The sequence below is a fragment of the Podarcis melisellensis genome, assembly GCF_964234715.1.
Source record: "Podarcis melisellensis genome assembly, chromosome: 15".
Classification (NCBI taxonomy): Eukaryota; Metazoa; Chordata; class Lepidosauria; order Squamata; family Lacertidae; genus Podarcis; species Podarcis melisellensis.
In genome coordinates, this window is record NC_138532.1 from 41,600,613 (window position 1) to 41,618,353 (window position 17,741).

General features: G+C 45.7%; 1 protein-coding gene across 2 annotated transcripts in view; it reads right to left on the minus strand.

The window, feature by feature from the left end:
* The window catches only part of ULK2 (unc-51 like autophagy activating kinase 2), a 65,519-nt gene that overhangs the window by 37,075 nt on the left and 10,703 nt on the right, over window positions 1-17,741 (minus strand). For both annotated transcript variants that reach the window (XM_081890250.1, XM_081890251.1), the window contains exon 4: window positions 2,649-2,681. In XM_081890250.1, coding sequence (XP_081746376.1) covers window positions 2,649-2,681 — 33 coding nt within the window. The remainder of the gene's footprint in view (window positions 1-2,648; window positions 2,682-17,741) is intronic.

Sequence of the window (17,741 nt, forward strand, 5' to 3'; positions counted from 1 at the left end):
TTAGTATCAGATTTGCGGGTGTCTGCACTTCTCAGCCTGCTTGTGCACAAGGCCCACAATAGACCTAACATACCATGGCACAATCAACTGTATCAGGATCTTCCCCGAGGCTTGGGTTATCCTTTGCCTTCCTGCACATAGATATCCCTGCCACAATTTAATTTTCTGAGCTAACCATGGAGCAGCTACATTTGGACTGGCAATTTTGACTAAACCGTGGCTAGGCTAGGCCACATCACCAGTTTCCAGCCCTTGTAGTAGTAGTAGTAGTAATAATAATAACAATAATAACAACAACAACAATAATAATAATAATAACAATAATATAACCTGTATTTGGAATTGACCATAATTTGTGGAAAATGCTAATGTAGATACAACTCAGCATCTTGGCTCCATTCTGAAAAGTAAGGGGAGGGGGACATTTCCAAACCAGACAGCAGAGGGGGCATACGAGTCTCTTCATTGATGGTTAGGAGATCAGAAACTGCTCCATTTGTAGGAAGCCTGAGTGTTTAATTATCTTAAAAATCGGTGTGTGTATATTCAAATACATTTCCTATTATTCATATTTAACTGATTTTGGAGAGTTAACAGACATTTTGGTTAAGAATCACAGGTATTGTGAACGAAGCTGCTATGTAATTTATGGAACTCACTAAATCATAAGTCTATTTTAAGTGCACCTGAAATTAACAACCCAGGTTGTATTACTTACTTATTTATTTCATAAAATGTATCATTTGATATTTTGTGTTTGTGTGTGTACACGTACACACCCACACACACCCAAGTGGTTAATAGCAGTTCTCCAAGTCATTCAGCAAGGCAACGTGAAGCTATATTAGTTGTTTCTCTGGGTAAAGGAAAGAATGCTCTCAAACCACAGATGAACAAATACAAATGAGAGACAGAACTTTTTATTTATTTTTTAAGAGAAAGAGAGCCTGCTGCCACTCGATGCAAAGGAGAAAGCACTGGAAATATGTAAGCTGTTTTCTGCCAAAAGTTTAGGGAAGCCATAGGGTTTAGAAGAAGAGACTAAAATGCTTGGCACAACACCCTGTTCTCAGCTGCAAACTTCCAGGTCTGGAAAAACCCTGTGGTGTCTTTATGCTTTGGGAATTTGGAAGCTTACAGCAGTCACTGGTGAACATATTCTTTTTAGGAACACTGCAGGGCTGCTTGAAGTTCTGCCATTAACCACCCCATGCCCACAGCTCAACAGGACGTCATCAGTGACAAATAGGTCCTACTAACAGCCTCTCCAAACACTGAGCTTTGAAATTCTCATATACGTTGGCATCAAAAAAAAACAAACCATAATACTGAGTATCTGGTGTTCTTTCCTGTACAGCAAAGCCTCTTACATCTTTGCTCAACCTCCATCACTTTCCCCCTCCCTCAACTCTCCATTTTCTTTCTTTCAACTTTGACACAGCTGACGTGGGCTGTAGGAAGAGGACATTCAAGAACACACCATCTTTAGTAACTGTATTTTAACAACTATAGCACCATGAGCACAGATGGAACCTCTTAACTCAGACGTGGTCTGCACATCATTGTAAACCATAGTTAAAAGACAACATAAGGTTTAACGTGAACATGCAGTGAGGTGATGCATGCAGCTGAAACTGGAGGAGCTTCACTCCTTCCCCTTGAATGCTGCACCAGGAGGAAACAAACCACAGTCTGGCTTTCTGTTGCATTCAAAACAGTGCATGTAGTCTGTTTCTCCTAAACAACCCAAGGGTTCTGCTCGTGGTTTGTCTGGAGATAAGCAAACCACGAGACAGGAGACACACATAACAACAAGCAGAATGATAGCTTGTCTTCTTTCCCCTCATTGGTGTGCCAGGAGAAGAGCAACTCCCTGCAGCATGCAAGTCGAATAATGTTTGTTCTTGTGAAGACCAGAGTTTATTTTAACCATATTTTCATGTGACATGCGAAGTAGAATAATACGTGGGCAGCAGGAAACAACGGAGCATGCCCTTCTTCATTGCCAGTATTATATAGACATTCGAACTAGGTTTATCCAGCCCATCTTATATGTTTCCTGGGCGTTCAGAACAACATAACATCTCCCTATTACTACAGAAAGAGAGCCCAGAAGTCACATATTCAGTCGCCAGATTTTGTGCTGCCATGATAGATTTTTGACGAAGAATGATCTATGCTAATTCAATGATTCAATCCTAAACTGAAGGCCCATATTGTTAGATCCGCACTTCTGAAGCCCACCCCATATAGCTGTGTTAACTGATCTTTTAATTTTTCTTATAAATTTTTACTCACCCATTATCTATGCTTAATTAAGTATTCTATGTATATGTTTAAATCTACGTTTGGTTCTAGCTCCTATTAATTTAATAATTATTCACTTGGATTCATACTGTTATGCTATTTATGTATATGTTTTGCTTATGCTGGTCTATGACCGTAATAAAGTACTTGACTATGTGCAATATAAACATAGGTCATTCTAACTGCACACTTTGGGTGGCTGGGATGGGAAGTAGCACACATTCTCTTGTTTGATTTTACAGCTAAACAAGGCAGGCTGCAGTTTGTTTGTATGGCATTTCAATATAAAAAGAAAAATACTAAAATCCATCAAAGGAGAAATTAGAAAATTCAATACACACCTCCATTACCAGAAAGACAGAATTGGGCATCTCCTGAAAGAGAAGCAGAGAAATTTCTTATTTAATAATAGGAACAAAACTAAAGAGTCAGACCATTGGCCCATTTACTTCAATACTGTCTATACCAGGAGTGTCCTGCCCCCCCATGGGTAGATCACTGCCAGTCCCCCCACCCCAGGAGTAGATTGCAGTTAGTTGGGAGTTGGACGTCCCTGGTCTATACTAACTGGCAGTGGGCTCTCAGGCTGCGAGTCTTATCCCAGCCCTACCTGAGGCTTTTGGGTTTCCACATGCAAAGCAACAGCTCTGCCTCTTAGCTGTGGCCCTTCCGCAAAGGAAGCAGATATTATTCAAAAACGAATTCTAACCTGATGTCTCAATAAGCACTAGCAAGGACATACACACACAAGTGCTCAACTCAAGACTTTGCCTCAAACCATAATTAAGAAAGCTTAGGCTTAAACTTTGGCACAACATATGAACTGCCAAAACAGATTTTTGGACTACGACTCCCAACATTCATGACCACTGTTTATTTTGGTTGGGGTTGCTGGGAGTTGTAGTACAGAAGGTCCAGAGGCTAAGGGGAGGGCCTATTAAGATCTTCTTCCTTAACTGCTGGGGAAATCCTTCCTAGTTTTCATAGCTCTTGCTCTCACATTTTTATGGCTATGATATGAGCCGTCTCTTTTAAAGGTGGTGTATGCAAGAGTATGAATGTGTGTGTGGAAACAGAGTCAGAGATGGAGAGATATCCAGAAAAAGAGAGATTCCTTCGTGAAGAAGCTGCCATATGTGGGCAGGAGACACAACATGGAGGCAGTAGGACCCTGCCCATGTGTTCCTGGTGCTTAATTCATATACTAAGTGGCACAAGGTGAGAGCTGCTAAAGTCCCACTAATCTGCAAACCCAAAGCAGCATTATTTTTATTTTTTACAGACTAACAGCCTGGTACTTTACACATGAACAGAAAATATACCATAAAATTTGCCAACCACTTATGCATGACAGCTTTATCTTGTTGTTAATGAAGGAAACATTAGCCCCTCTCTCTAGGAATCAATGTTTCCTTGGTGTTTTTTTCTAGGAATGCTTTTTCTCTCTCTTACCGCTAGCATAAAGGATAATTATTTGAAATACTTCCAGAGAGCCTGACTGTGATGAGCAAAGTGAAGCTGAGAGACTGGAGTGAGCCATACAAAAAAACACAATTCTGTTTTCAGATGTTAGGCCTGGAGCTTCAGAACCAGAAGAGACAGTCACCGTTCAGCTCTTTTTGAAGAAGGCTGCTTGCTTCCCCTAGCAAAGGAAGCCACAACAGACCCCACCTCTTAGAAAGCTCAAGGTTAGCAAAGGCACCTTCTGTTGAGGCTGCCAAGACCTGGAATAAACTTAGGCGTTCAAGTTGCAGAGCCCAAACATTCAATTCAAGCTCCCCACATGCTCTGGGAAGCTGGCCGCCGAAGCAAGCTCTGGGCACAGAACACCCTTGTGGCCCAGGAGAAATCTGATACAGCAACAGAGCTGAGATACCTCCCTACTGGCTTGACCTCTCCTGACTCATCTAGAATCCAGACTGTGGGGCGTGGACTGCTCCAAGGAGAAAAATCCAACTGTAAATTTGGCTCACAACCTCCTAGGGACCAGCAGCAACCTTTCCCTCTGTCCCAAACAAACAGCAAAAACCGCATTTGGCAGTTGGGACCCACATAGGGCTGCAAACAAGAGCGTCTGTGGACACACAGCATGTACAGCAATGGATTCAAATCCAGGGCTCAGATCCTGTCACAGCCATGAACTGGTAGGGCAACCTTCGCAGCACTGGCACTGCTTCTGTCAAACTCAAACTGGCACTACTTCTGTCAAACTCAAACTTCTCGTTAGTAAGTAATAAGCAGCAGCTACAACCTCAGCAGCCCCAGGGAAGTTGCTAGGCTAGCTCTCAGCCTAGGTCAGGCGTTGCCAATCCGTAGGCACAGTGACACCTTTGAGGTCTCGCCCCTGGTACCCCTGACATCTCTTGAGTCCCCTCACCCACTGCTCCCTTGCTCATGAACTAGTGAGGTTGTTTTTTGTCCCTTGAAAATTATATAGACACTCTTTCCCAATTCCTCTTTCACCTCTATGTGCTTTTAGAGACTCACTCATTCTATTGCATCTAACTTTTACCAAAATTCCTTGGAAAAGCAAAGTGTTGCGTACACACACACACATTTTGTTTCTCTCTCTTTTTTGGGGGGGGGGGTGGAGTGGGGAAGAGGAAGGAGCTTATCTGGGGAAGCGGAGAGCCCAAAGAGGGCACTCACTCAAAAATCCAAATGCACCCATGGACCTAAATAAAAAAGATTGGTGACCCCAGCCCACTCTGGCAGCAACACTACCTGATTCTTTCTTCAAGATGCCAAGGACTGAACTCAGGACCTTCTGAAGGGAAAGCGCAAGCTCTCCCAACAATTACCCCTGGGACCACCCCACAGTAGCTGGGATTGTCATTTTTCATTCAACCCTCTGCCTCCATCAGGGCAGGAATCTCGCTTATTTTGCTGCTGTGGATCTTTTAGTGGGAAGGGGGGATAAGAATGGCCCATACACAGTATAAATAAGTACATATGCAATATACACACATTTGGAGGCGCAGTAGACAGACATATTATTAGCTGAAAATAAACCATTTATTCTCAAAAATAGAAATAAAAGCACAAAAGGCCCTGATAACTGTGCATAATCTAAATGACAAGGCTTTAAAATAAAGAGGAGAAACAGCTTACATAAGTGCTCTGGATAATTCTAGTTATAGCCGAGCCTGTAAGTGAATGCAAAACCCTGGAGTCTATTTCTAATGCGCTCCCTGGCTCCTTTATTAAAGGCAGATGCCTTTCTGCAGATGCCTCAAAATGGGCAGCGCACATCCAATGGTGCAGTGAAGGTGGCCACTGCTACAATGTCACCTGTCAGTCTAACATGGTGGGCATCCTATGCCCCACTAACAGCAACATCAGGTACGTAACACTGGGTGTGGGGAAGCAACATCCACTCATCAAGGGGCACCTGGAATTGACACTGTTGTCCACCAAGTGCATGGAACACACCAACCAATATGCAGCAATGACTGCAATGACACCACTTAATCCATTCCATACTCTCTACCCCAGGCTTGTCAACCAGGGAAGGTAGCCCATCTATGAGAAGGAAAACTCTTGATCCTAAACCTCCTCTGCCTTGTGGGTTATCTTTGGGAGAAGAAAAGGCTAAGGAGGAGAACCCTACACAAATCTGGGGTGGAGTCCCTAAGACGCCATGTATGCCTCCTTCTGGAAACTCTGGCAGCCAAGCAGGTGTCCAACGTATTGTTCTACTTTCCTTTGGACTACATCAGCAAGGCCAAGAGGTGGGTCTTGTTGTCTGGGCAGGACTTTGATACACATTGCCTAGGCTTGTACCTTGGGGAGGTCACTTTGGCGCTGCTAAGGCAGAGATTTGACTTCACCTCCAGAGGCACACTCCATTGTCTCCTCAGACAGACATACACAACCCTCCTCGCACACAGTGAACATGCATGTACCAAGTCCAAATCTTCCCCTCCAGCCCAATCCAGCAGTTAGGAAGTCAGCAAGCCAGGCCTAACGCTATGAACACCAGCCCCATCTCCCACCCCGGGCAGCCCAGACACAGCCAATCAACTTAGGGAAATAAACTAGGAAGAGGAGGAATAACCCTTCAATCCAAACACCACAGCCCAGCAGTTAGGAGGGCCATGCGGACAGAGACAAAGTTGCCGTCGCCACCAGCAGTGGTACTGGTTCTTCCACACAGAGTGAGCTTAGAACGCTGCGTGTAACGTTTTCTGTATTGCAGTGTTTGGGGTGGGGCAGGCAACAGCAAGCACTTTTGGGAGTGAACCATTTGGCTAAGGAAGACTATGGTTGCGGACTCACTCGAGGGATGCACACCTGTGGGATGTGGAAATGCAGCAGCTGTGGCAAAGAAGGGGGCTACTGTGTTCTTGTCTTTCTTGCGGGATTCACAAGGGCTTCCGATAAGCCACTGCAGAAACAGGATGTTTGACTAGATGGGCCCTTCGCCTGACACAGCAGCTGGGCTCTTCTTGTATTCCTAAAAGCCTACTTTTCTGGCAGCCTGGCTGACCCAACAACATTCTTTGTTTACAAGCAACTTTTCACTAGCAAGATGTTCTATTTCAAGGAACTGTGCATTGAAGGGGGTGGACTAGATAACCATTGGGTTCCCTTTTCAACCCTACAATTCTATGCTTAAGACTAGAACATCAAAACCCGAAACCCATCAAATATTGAAATCTACGAACCTGGACATTACTATTATTATAGCAACAAGCGTCGTAAAAAAAAGGACAGACTTCAGACAGTGCTAAAAAAGCTTAGAGGGGCCCAACCAAAAGGAAGGGGGGATACTGCTGGAACAGCAAGAGGGTTGAGAAGAGGTAAAGCGATGTAACGGGGTTGCTATGGTCTCCCAAGGGCCTAGACCAGGCCTGACCACACTCTCCCCTTCCTTCCGATGGCTAGGAAGAATTCCCAGCTCAAATGGAAAACACAGACGTCACAGAAAGTGGTCCCAGCTGTGACCCCTGGCACAGACTGCAAGGAGACAGGGCTGGGAAAAGATATCCCTGAGACTGTGCCATGATTCAGCCAAGCAGGGCAAGTGGCACTTGGGACTAAGAATAGCCACATTTATAGAATGGTCTTACTCAAACTACATCCCAGGATGCCTTGCATCTTACCCAGATGCCATTCTCTTTCCTGTCCCACAGTTCATTTGGGTCAACTGCCAGTATCTGTTGGTTATTTTCCTGGCAAATTTTGGGATCGCAGCTCTGTGCCTCCTGAATACAGCCAGTCTGATTGCCACCAGCGGTTACCACAGGGGGCATCTCCCTCCCCCCTCAAATGCACACACTTTTGCTGTTACTCCAGGGTGCTGTGACTGTGTGAACGACGGGAAGCCACCGCTCCTCTCCATGGGAAGACAGCCAAGGGAAGTAACAGATCAGGGGAAAGGAGCCTGTCTGCTGGCTATCACAGCTGAACCAGTCAAAGCTTTCACTGAACAGCACCAATGGTAGAGGCCCGAAGGCACCAGAGAGGGAGCCAAATTTTCTCTGTCTTCACATGGCCTCCAAGGAGCAACAGATAAATCTTCCCCTGTCGCTGCACGCCCATCCTCGGGTAGTGCCGCACCCAGTTTACATTACGCTGTTTTCCTGGAAAGAAAAGAGGAGCCAACAAAGAACTGGCTGGAGAGAAGAGGAGTTGGGCAAATCCTTCAACCAGCCTCTCTGAAGCGATGGAGCAGTGTTGTTTACTTCGCAAGACTTCCTGCGAAGAAAGCGAAACTTCTAGGAAAGCAGATATCCTTGGGGATTGGAAGGCTGGATAGAGACAGGATAGAAATGAGGATAGAGACAGAAATCCGTGGATGATTGAATGAAAGGATTCCTCCTGGTCACTCTGTTTGCTTGCTTGCATGCATGGAGCAGATGTATCCTGTCCACACTGCCCTTGGCCCAAACATCTTGCCAGCAGTAAACTTGTGGGACTTTTATCAGGAGACCAATCCATTAAATCTGAGAGGCAGATCCATTCACTCATTCCAGTAACTAATGTTTAGGACAAGGGGTTCACTTTTCTTTTTAACAGCACCCTCTCATCGCCTCTTTTCTTCTGTCCGACTAAACTCATTCACAGCCGCCTTGGAAACAAGTTTTCAGGAGAGTTGTTCAGGATTACCCAGAGCAGAGTGTTGAATTGCACACAGCTTCACCAAAACACAACGGGCAAGGCTGCAGGTGTGCTTTGCCAGTACAGGAAGATGCTCCCTTCTGTATCAGGACTGCATGGATTCTCCAGCCCTATCTGGACAAGCTGGGTATTGAACCTGGGATCTTCTGAAAGCACAGCATGTGCTCCTCGGCTGAACAATGGCTCTTCCCTGCAACAGAGAGGTTGCAGTATTTTCTTCCTGTAAAAGCCACATGCCCGGGTTCCCACCAGAACTGAACACAAGCAGGGCCCATAACTAGATCTCAAATGGTATGCTTCAGCCTTCAAATGTATAAACAAGGCCACATGCAAAGTGCCCTTCCCTCGCAGCCGTACAAACCAGGAGCAACAATGACACCTTTTAACTTTTTTGTTCTATTGAAAATCACCTGGTGAGGACTTGGCTCCAAGAGGCAGGATGCAATTTAACAAGATTAACTCAAGTCCTTTGGGCAGAGGTCGTCAGCTGCATAAATCTGGTTTTGGACACCTCCTTCAGATTTACTGACGTGAATGTTCTATTGAACTGTGTGCTGGTCCTTTGGAACCTGACAAAGGGACAATATAAGTGACTTCTAGGGGCACTTATGGTGGCTTAATGCCTAATGCTTCAATACTGGAAAGAGGCTACTGCCCCCAATGACACAGAAGACATGACTCAGCTGGCAGTATATGAGATAAAGGTGCTCCTCTAAACACAAGGCAGGCAGGAAGTTGTCTGTTATATAGACTCTATATATAGATCTATTTGCTTGGATGTCTGAGCACCGGGTTCATCTGGACCATCAGATGTCTCACACAATCCCCCTTATTTATATGTACAGAACACATTGTCTTGATTTATTATGGTTAAGTTTGTATTGTTTGCCTTTGTTTTTGTTCCTTTTTGAAAAGTTCAATAAGAAACTCTTAATAAAAACAGACGTAGGTAAGGCTCAGCCTTCTTCCTTGCCATGACCACCCAGACATCCAGGAAGCAAAAAGTAATAAGCTGGGCTTCACCACATTTCCCAGAGCTGCAGCTACTACCTCCATGCATGGCTTGCGATTCTGAGATTCCCAGCCTTAAATCATGTCTGCATCTAACATGCCCTGGTGCAGTAGAACTGAGGCGAAGTGCACACTTTGGTTTTGCATGTTCTCCATTGATCGTGAATGAAACGGAGGCTGTGGCCACACTCTTCCTTCAGCAAAAGAGAAGTGGCACAGAATGTAGTAATGGGAGTGGAATCCAGCTTTCTTCCTGCCTAGGTTACTAAAAATACCAAGTTTCTAAGCCTTATGACTCCACAGACATGCTTGAAAATAAATGCGAGTCATGCCTGCTGCAATCTCAAAAATGAGAGTGTGTTTGTGTGTACGTGAACAAGATCTCTGGTGGCTGAAGGTTCAGTGCCCTACATAGCTCCATTACCCTACACCAGCCTTCATCCACCTGGTGTTCTCCAGATATTTAGGACTAGAACTCCCAACAGCCCCAGCTGCCAAGCACTGATGGGTGTTAAGAACTTAAGAAGAACCTGATCGATCAGACCAGTGGCCCATCTAGGCCAACATCCTCTTCTCCCCTCTTGCAGTTTCCAGCAACTGGTATTAAGAAGTATTGTTTTCTCCAACTGTGGAGGCACAGCACAGTTGCTATGGCTAGTAATCAACAGGGATGGATGATATATCAATATATTGTCCAAAACCCAGTTTGAAGTTCATATCATGATATTGGTTTCATAATATTTGACCCAGCAATATACTGTGAATCGTGTGTGTATGTGCGATGCAAAAATCACGATGCAGGAAAAAACCATGAAGCCAGCCAATGCCTCTACATAGCTCCATCCTTATTTCAGACATTGTGATACAGTGGTGCCCCGCAAGACGAACGCCTCGCAAGACGAAAAACCCGCTAGACGAAAGGGTTTTCCGTTTTGGAGGCGCTTCGCAAAACGAATTTCCCTATGGGCTTGCTTCGCAAGAAGAAAGCCCATAGGGAAATCTCCGGGGACCTCTTTTAAATGCTAGCGGTGGGGAGCAAAGCCTTCCCCACCCCCGGCCTTCAGAAGAGGTCCAGGAAGGCCGGCGGGGGCCGAAAGGCTTTGCTCCCCACCGCCAGCATTTTAAAAGCAGTCCGGGATAGCAGGGAAGCGCTTCCCGCTATCCCGGATGGCTTTTGAAGGCAGGCGGGGGGGAGCAAAGACTTTTGCCCCCCGCCCGCCTTCAGAAGAGGTCCTGGACCTCTTCTGAAGGCCGGCGGGGGGCGAAAGTCTTTGCTTCCCCCCCGCCTGCCTTCCCGGGACAGCGGAGACTTCTCCGCCGTCCGGGGCGATCTTAAAATGCTGGCGGGCGGCAGTGAAGGCTTCGCTGCCGCCCACCAGCATTTTAAGATCGCCCCGGGACAGCGGAGAAGTCTCCGCTGTCCCGGGAAGGCAGGCGGGGGGGAAGCAAAGACTTTCGCCCCCCACCGGGCTTCAGAAGAGGTCGGGGGACAGACTGTCCCTGGACCTGGTCTGAAGGCGGTTTCCATAGGAACGCATTGATTGATTTTCAATGCATTCCTATGGGAAACCGTGCTTCGCAAGACGAAAAACTCGCAAGACAAAAAGACTTGCGGAACGAATTAATTTCGTCTTGCGAGGCACCACTGTATGTTTGGCTGGGGATATATCACAATGTTGAAAACCAGATATTGCCCAGCTCTAGTCATCGGCAGCCTTATCCTCTATGGATTTGTTCAATCCTCTTAAAGTCATCCAAAGTGGTGGCCCTCCTGTGGAAGCAAGTTCCACATGTCTTAACTATGCTCTGCATGAAGAAGTATTTTCTTTTATCTGTCCTGAATAGACCAACACTGAACTTCACTGGATGCCCAACTGTTCTAGTGTTATGAGAGAGGGAGAAAAAACATTTCTCTAGCCACTTTCTCCATGCTACGCATAATTTGATAAAAGGTTATAGCCCCAAACATCTGAAGGGCGCCAGGTAGAAGGCGGCTTGCCCCACACCCTTTAAGTGGCAAACCTAGCTTATGTCTTGCAAAACAAAAAGTGTGCTGTTACAATGAGGGAAAATGATGCACAGTTGTTAAATTTAACTACAGTACAAGGATGATCTAAACAAAAGGACCATCCCAGAATACACAAGCTCAAGCTCAGCTGACAGTATTAGTTCCTTCCCACTTTCTGTTCCTCACGGGTGGCATTTCTATGAACTCCTGAGGGTACAGCGCCTTCTTTGTTTACCATTATTTATACAGCACTGTTCAGACACACACAAAAACTCCACATCCAACAGGATGCTCCACCTTGCAAAATAGGCAGAAACCACACCGTCCTCAAAAGGAGAAACATCTCAGGGACTTCTGGTCTGCTTCACCAGGGATAAATGGCGATGCACATCGTCAGTTTTTCCTACCAAGCTGGCTGCCAGCCACAAACAGTTTCAAGACTCCTAACTGCCCGCCAAAAAAACGACTGCGGCTGTGGCTGCTCCAGCTGACGTGCCAAGATGATTGACATGCAGACCAAGGCATAAATTCCTGCCAGTTATGGGAATGCTCCCTCAAAACATGTGTTGCCATGGCACATCCCTGCGCGGAACACGGGCTTCACAGGGGGACAGCAGAGGCTGCGCATTCAACTGGGAATGAATGCGACCGCAGCTCAGCGGGTAGAACACTTGGCATTGCATGTAGAAGCTGCCAGTCAGCCTCCAGATAGAAAGAGCGCGAGGGAACAAGCAATGGGGAAAAATCCCTCTCTGCTAGAAACACACACATATACACAGAGCTGCTGCCAGTCAGAGTAGACAGTACTGGGGACGGGTGAATAGTCTAACTTAGCATATGGCAATTCCCAATGTGAGGAGATAGAATTGTAGTGATGGATGGGATCCCATGGGTCATCTAGTCCAATCCCCTGCAAAGCATAAACAATGGGCCAGTCAAATAATGGATACTTCCATGGGATATCTGCCGAGCCTGCAGACATCTCCAAGTGGCAAAGGTTACCGCCTAAGACTACCTGTGTACTTAAGGACAGCTGGAACTGTTCATCAAGTGGCAAAGATAAGGGACTGCAGGTTTCCGATCCATGTCTAAATCTTGGGGCCTTTCAATATTATATCCTGAGGGAACCATTTATGGTATATAGAACGCTTCCCTAGAAGGGGATGTGAGGTCAACTTAGGGCACACATTGTTCATTGTGCTGGGTGAGAAGGTTAAGTTGGACTGGTTGGTTGGTTGGTTGTCCTAAAGTAAATGAGTACAAGTTTTAGGACACGCCTCATAATCCGCTGTAAACAAAGGCTGTCTTACTAGGTTAGGGAAACCTGAGTACACTAACGATTTAGCCAAGAAATCAGAAGAAGACTGATCACAACTAGGCATCCAGTTTATGGAACTCCCTATCCCACTGGGCTCAGTAATGCCCAATACTAGTTGGGTGATCATATGCCAGGAAGCATTTATTGTTTCATGAAGAGCTTATCTTTGAGTCTGGTGAGGCTAAGAAAGTCTCCTATTATTTTGCCAAGTTGCCCCTTATATTAGCAACTCAGGCACAACATTCCTTACTTGTCTCCTTCACTCCCTGCCAAACAGATTCCCCTGTCCCTTTCCTGGACCAAAGATGTACACTGCTTGTAGCCAGAGATGTATTCACTACCATCCAAGCAACAAAATTTGCTCTGGAAGGTACGACAATACAAGTCATGCTCCAAAAAACTTAGTACGGTGGGTATATAATCATAGAACTGTAGAGCTGGAAGGGACCCCAAGAGTTATCTAGACCAACCAATCCTGCTCACAGCAATCCCTGGGGGGGCTGAAACCCCAGCCAGATGCACTGACTCACTGCACCACTGGGGAGAAGTTTTTATTCTGTCATTGTTAAACAGCTGCATAGCTTACAATGCGTGAAGGGGTGTGATTTAAATGGGGGGGAGTATTGCTTTTCTGTTTCTCTCTCCCTCTCTATATATGCTATATTTATATTGTGGTGACCTATGGCTATAACAATTATGCTTTATTCAACTGATCTATAGCCTTAATAATAATTCCACCACCTTTCCATCCCCCAGCCTGCCTTCGGTTTTTCTTCAGTTGCTTGCACTCCTGAGACAGGGACAGGCTCTCCTTGCAAAATGCAATTAACTGCAGCCCCCAGCTGCTCAAGATGCAGAGAATGACCACATGAAAATCAACAGCAATTATCAGCCCTGCTTTTGTGCAATGCTCTCTGACTGTCAAGCGATGCACAGACATTAATGGCTCACCAATTCACCGGGGCGCATTTCCAGATGAATGAACATTGTTTGCAATTCCCCCCACCCCACCAGTGCTTGCTTGAGCCAGGCTAAGTGATGCATCAAGCCCTCTGAGTTTGGTTGAAAGCGAAATACCGGGTTTCCAGGTGTCTGTGGGCTCAGACAGCTCAGCTAATACAAATCAAGGCCCGTGAAACAAAACATTGCAGGGGAAGTATACAAGCTCACTTAATGAGAATGTGATCAACCTGGAGCAGGCTTTCCTTTTTGTTCCAAGCATTTCAAACTTCTGGGGGTTTAGGGAGGGGACTAAATTTATTACTATCTATCAGTGACACTAGTCAGCAGCTTAATATGCTAGGGCACCAAACTGAGCAGCAGGTAAAATCTCTCAGCGCATCCTCCAACAAACTTGTGTTTTTTACTGGTTATGGATGGCTATGCTCTTGCCTCCAAGATCAGAGGCTGTATGCTTCTGAATACCACTTAGAGGAGGGGGGAATGCTATTTCACTCAGGTCCCACGTGCCTGTTTCCCAGTGGTGATATCTGGTTTGCCACTACAAGAACAGGATGCTAGACTAGATGCGGACAGCAGACTCTTATGTTCTCGGGGTTCACCTCTACACTTGACCTTCCAATTTCTTCTGATGTTCTCATCAGAAGAGCTTGGCAGCTGGATCAGACCAAAAGTACACCCAAGTCCAGCATTCTGTTGCCAAAGTAGCCAACCAGGTGCCCCAATGGGAAGCCAGCAAGCAGGATCTGTCACCACAAGAGGAATGCAGAAGGTAAGAACTGGTGGAAATATGCTCATCAAGCAAGTGATGCTCTCTAAATTCTTATTATTTTACAAAACAGGTGTTATAGGGAAGGTTTATGTATTTATTTGTATTTAATTCATGAGTCACCTAATTAAGCAAATATTTTCAAGGCAACAAGGCTGTGCACTTGTTCTCTTCCCATCTTTCTAGAAAGAGGTAAAAGGAGAGCTGGGACTGGGGAAGAGACAGTCAATAGACTAAGGGGCATGCTGCAGGCTTGCTCTGGCCTAGAGGTCACCAGTTGCTTGGCAGTTACAGTGTTCTCACATAATACTAAGCTAGGCATGGTCTTATTGTTCTGCTTTGTTCTCCTTCCTGACACAAGCCAAGAAGCCTCAGCTTCCCATTGCATCCAGCCAAAGACCGTTAATGGTTGCTCCCTAGCAACCCACAATCAGCAAGCCAACAACAAACAATGGCTTCAGGCTGGCTAGTGACTGTGGTTTGCTAAGGAGCAAAAAGCCACAGGCTGAAGTTCAGAAATAATGGGAACCAGGGATTCTGGTTTTATCCTGCATGCACCAGGGAGGTTTTCCAGTAAGGACTTGGTAAGTGGTATGGACCATTCATAAAAAAAATGAAAAAGACCCTCAACTGAATGCTTTCCCACAGGCAGATTGGCTGAATGATTCATTCTACAAAGCACTTTATATTTGAAGTTGCCCAAAACATGAATGCTGGATGTTTGAATAGAATGGCGTGGGTGGGATCTATCCTATGTCAAGTCGATTGAAAAACAGCATCAGCACTGGAGAGAAAGAGAGAATTTAGCGGGGAAGGGAGAGAATTAAGTTGGGGGGGGGGCTGGCCAACATTCAACTCCCCTCCTCCAGTTTTATCTGGTTATCAATTTTTCCACCTGAAGCTTTTGCAAGAGGGACAGGCTTTCAAACACAAAGTTAACCAATCTGTCAGAAGAGCACACTTAGAACAGAAGCATGTTTTTGTGTTAGATTGCCTGAAGTTAATATGAATGAATGACATGTCCTCAAAAAGGAAGAGGATTCCTCTGTGGCATCCTGAAAGCTACGTTATTCTGAACAACTGACTACACCAGTTCTGATGACAATACTTATTTTCTACATTGCACTCTTTGATTCTAGACCATGTAGGCAAAGTTAAGTCCAATGTTATTAGCTAGCCTGACCAGATGTACCTAGGTCAACTAGTATCAGCCACTCCTATTATATTTTAGAATAAATCAATCTGTTAACTGAGGGTTATATGGGGGCTCTTCCTGTATACAAAAACTTCCAAAACAAGGCAACCAGACAGGGGGCTATTTGCCTCTTTTGTGCAGAACACATCACTGTTTCATTGTCTGTAATTCTGTGTGGGACAGCGGAAGTTGATCACTCTAGGAAGAACAGGCATTTTGTTGAAAATGAATTATTTCCAGGCTATCGTTGGGGACCTAGCGAAGGAGGACCTGGTAATTGCCTGTTTCCAGCATCTACAAGCAGCCACATGGTATGGTTTACTCTACCAAACCTGTGGGGTGAAGTGACCTAAATCAATGCAGTGTGGGCAGAGCTCTATGGTAATAAGAGGGGAGGAGCACCAAGGGAATCTCCATCCTCCACACCCAGGTTCACAATGAGAAACATGGGTGGAGCTACAGCAGAGGTTCTCCTCTTAGCCCTGGCTTTCCCCCTGAAAGGCTGTGCAAAGGGGATGCAGGAAGCGCATGGTCTGGGGAGGGAACAATGACAAAGCTAACCAAAGCCCAGCTAAGGAGTCATAATCATTCTTTGCAGGCTGTAAAAACTTCTTACTGCTGATGACAAGCGACGTTTCATTTAAGTCTGGCACCACAAAGCCTTGTTTTTGTTGACTGCAATGCTCTTTTCGCACATCAATTTCACAGAGACCAATTCCCTCTGCCAAGCTGCAGTGTCCTGCCAAGTATTACGTTTCCTTACAAAACTGTGCATGAAATATTTTCAAAAAGGTATGACATTCACATATCCTTTCCTCCAGCAAACTGGAGTTTTTCAAACTCAAGTCCAAGGCTGGAAGGAAAACGCTACTTTCCCTCTCACCTCCCTTGTCCAGCCCTGCCATTAAGACTCATGGGTACCATGAGCAAGTTTTGCTAAGCTGGCAGCTGTTCAGCTCAGCCCAGGAAAAAAGATGGTGCCTCCCAAACAACCTTTATGTAAGAAAAAGCAGAGCTGTTACAAGCGGGAGATGGAAACAGATCTTTGCTATATTTCTCAAACTGAAGAGTGCAAAGAATGTCAGAAAGGGTAGAAGTGGCCATGCAAGGAGGACAAGCGAGATCAGAAGGGACTACTTGTGCTAAACAGCAAAGCAAATGCTTGATTGGAATCTCAGCAGCTATCACACTCCTATGTCGAACTGACTCCTGGAGAATAGCAAGGAAATCTCAAAGAAATGACACTTGCTAAATTCCACCATGTGAGAAGCTGCTCCGGCTCCCTTCTGAAACAGCCTTCTTCAGCCACCTGCAAAAAGTTTGTCGCTCACCAGCCCCAGGGCTCTCACTGGCAACTGCTGTTAAAAGCACCTGGAAGGCACCAGATCTCATAGGCTGCTGTCCTAAGGCGTAATTGTCACAAGCAAGAGATGAGGAGGAACGCCCTGTGCCTGAGCCATATATTAGTTGAGACTAGATGCTCATTCATAAGCGGGAGGATTCCTTGATGGGACTCATGCTAGCTGAAGACTAGATGCTGAGAAGAAAAGTTTCCTATATAATTTTCTGCATGCAGGGAGATGTATGTGGATGTGTACAGAATCACTGTGGTGCATTTTGGGAGGAACCGCAGAACAGCAGCAGAGCACCTGCTTGGCACACAGAAGATACCAGGTTCAATCCCCTGAATGTCCACTATGAAGGGCCTCCAAGCAGGAGGCTGCTAGGAAAGACCCTTCTCTATCCAACACCTTGGAGAGCTGCGGCCAGTCAGAGAAGACAATACCTGGCTAGTCTGATCCTAGGCTCCTAGGGCAGCAAAACCTATTTCCTGACAAAATGTAAATTGGAACAGGCAAAGAGATGAATGTCAAATGAAAAGGGACTTGCTGCCAGCTGCCATAATTCAATGCAGCCTAACCAAGACAACAGTTCTTATTTTCCTGGATTTTTGCATCACACTGAAGCATTTCACTTACGTGCTACATATTACACTCTTGTTTTCTGCTTTGGCTTTAAGCTGATGCAGCTGCTAAAGCAACCTTAAACG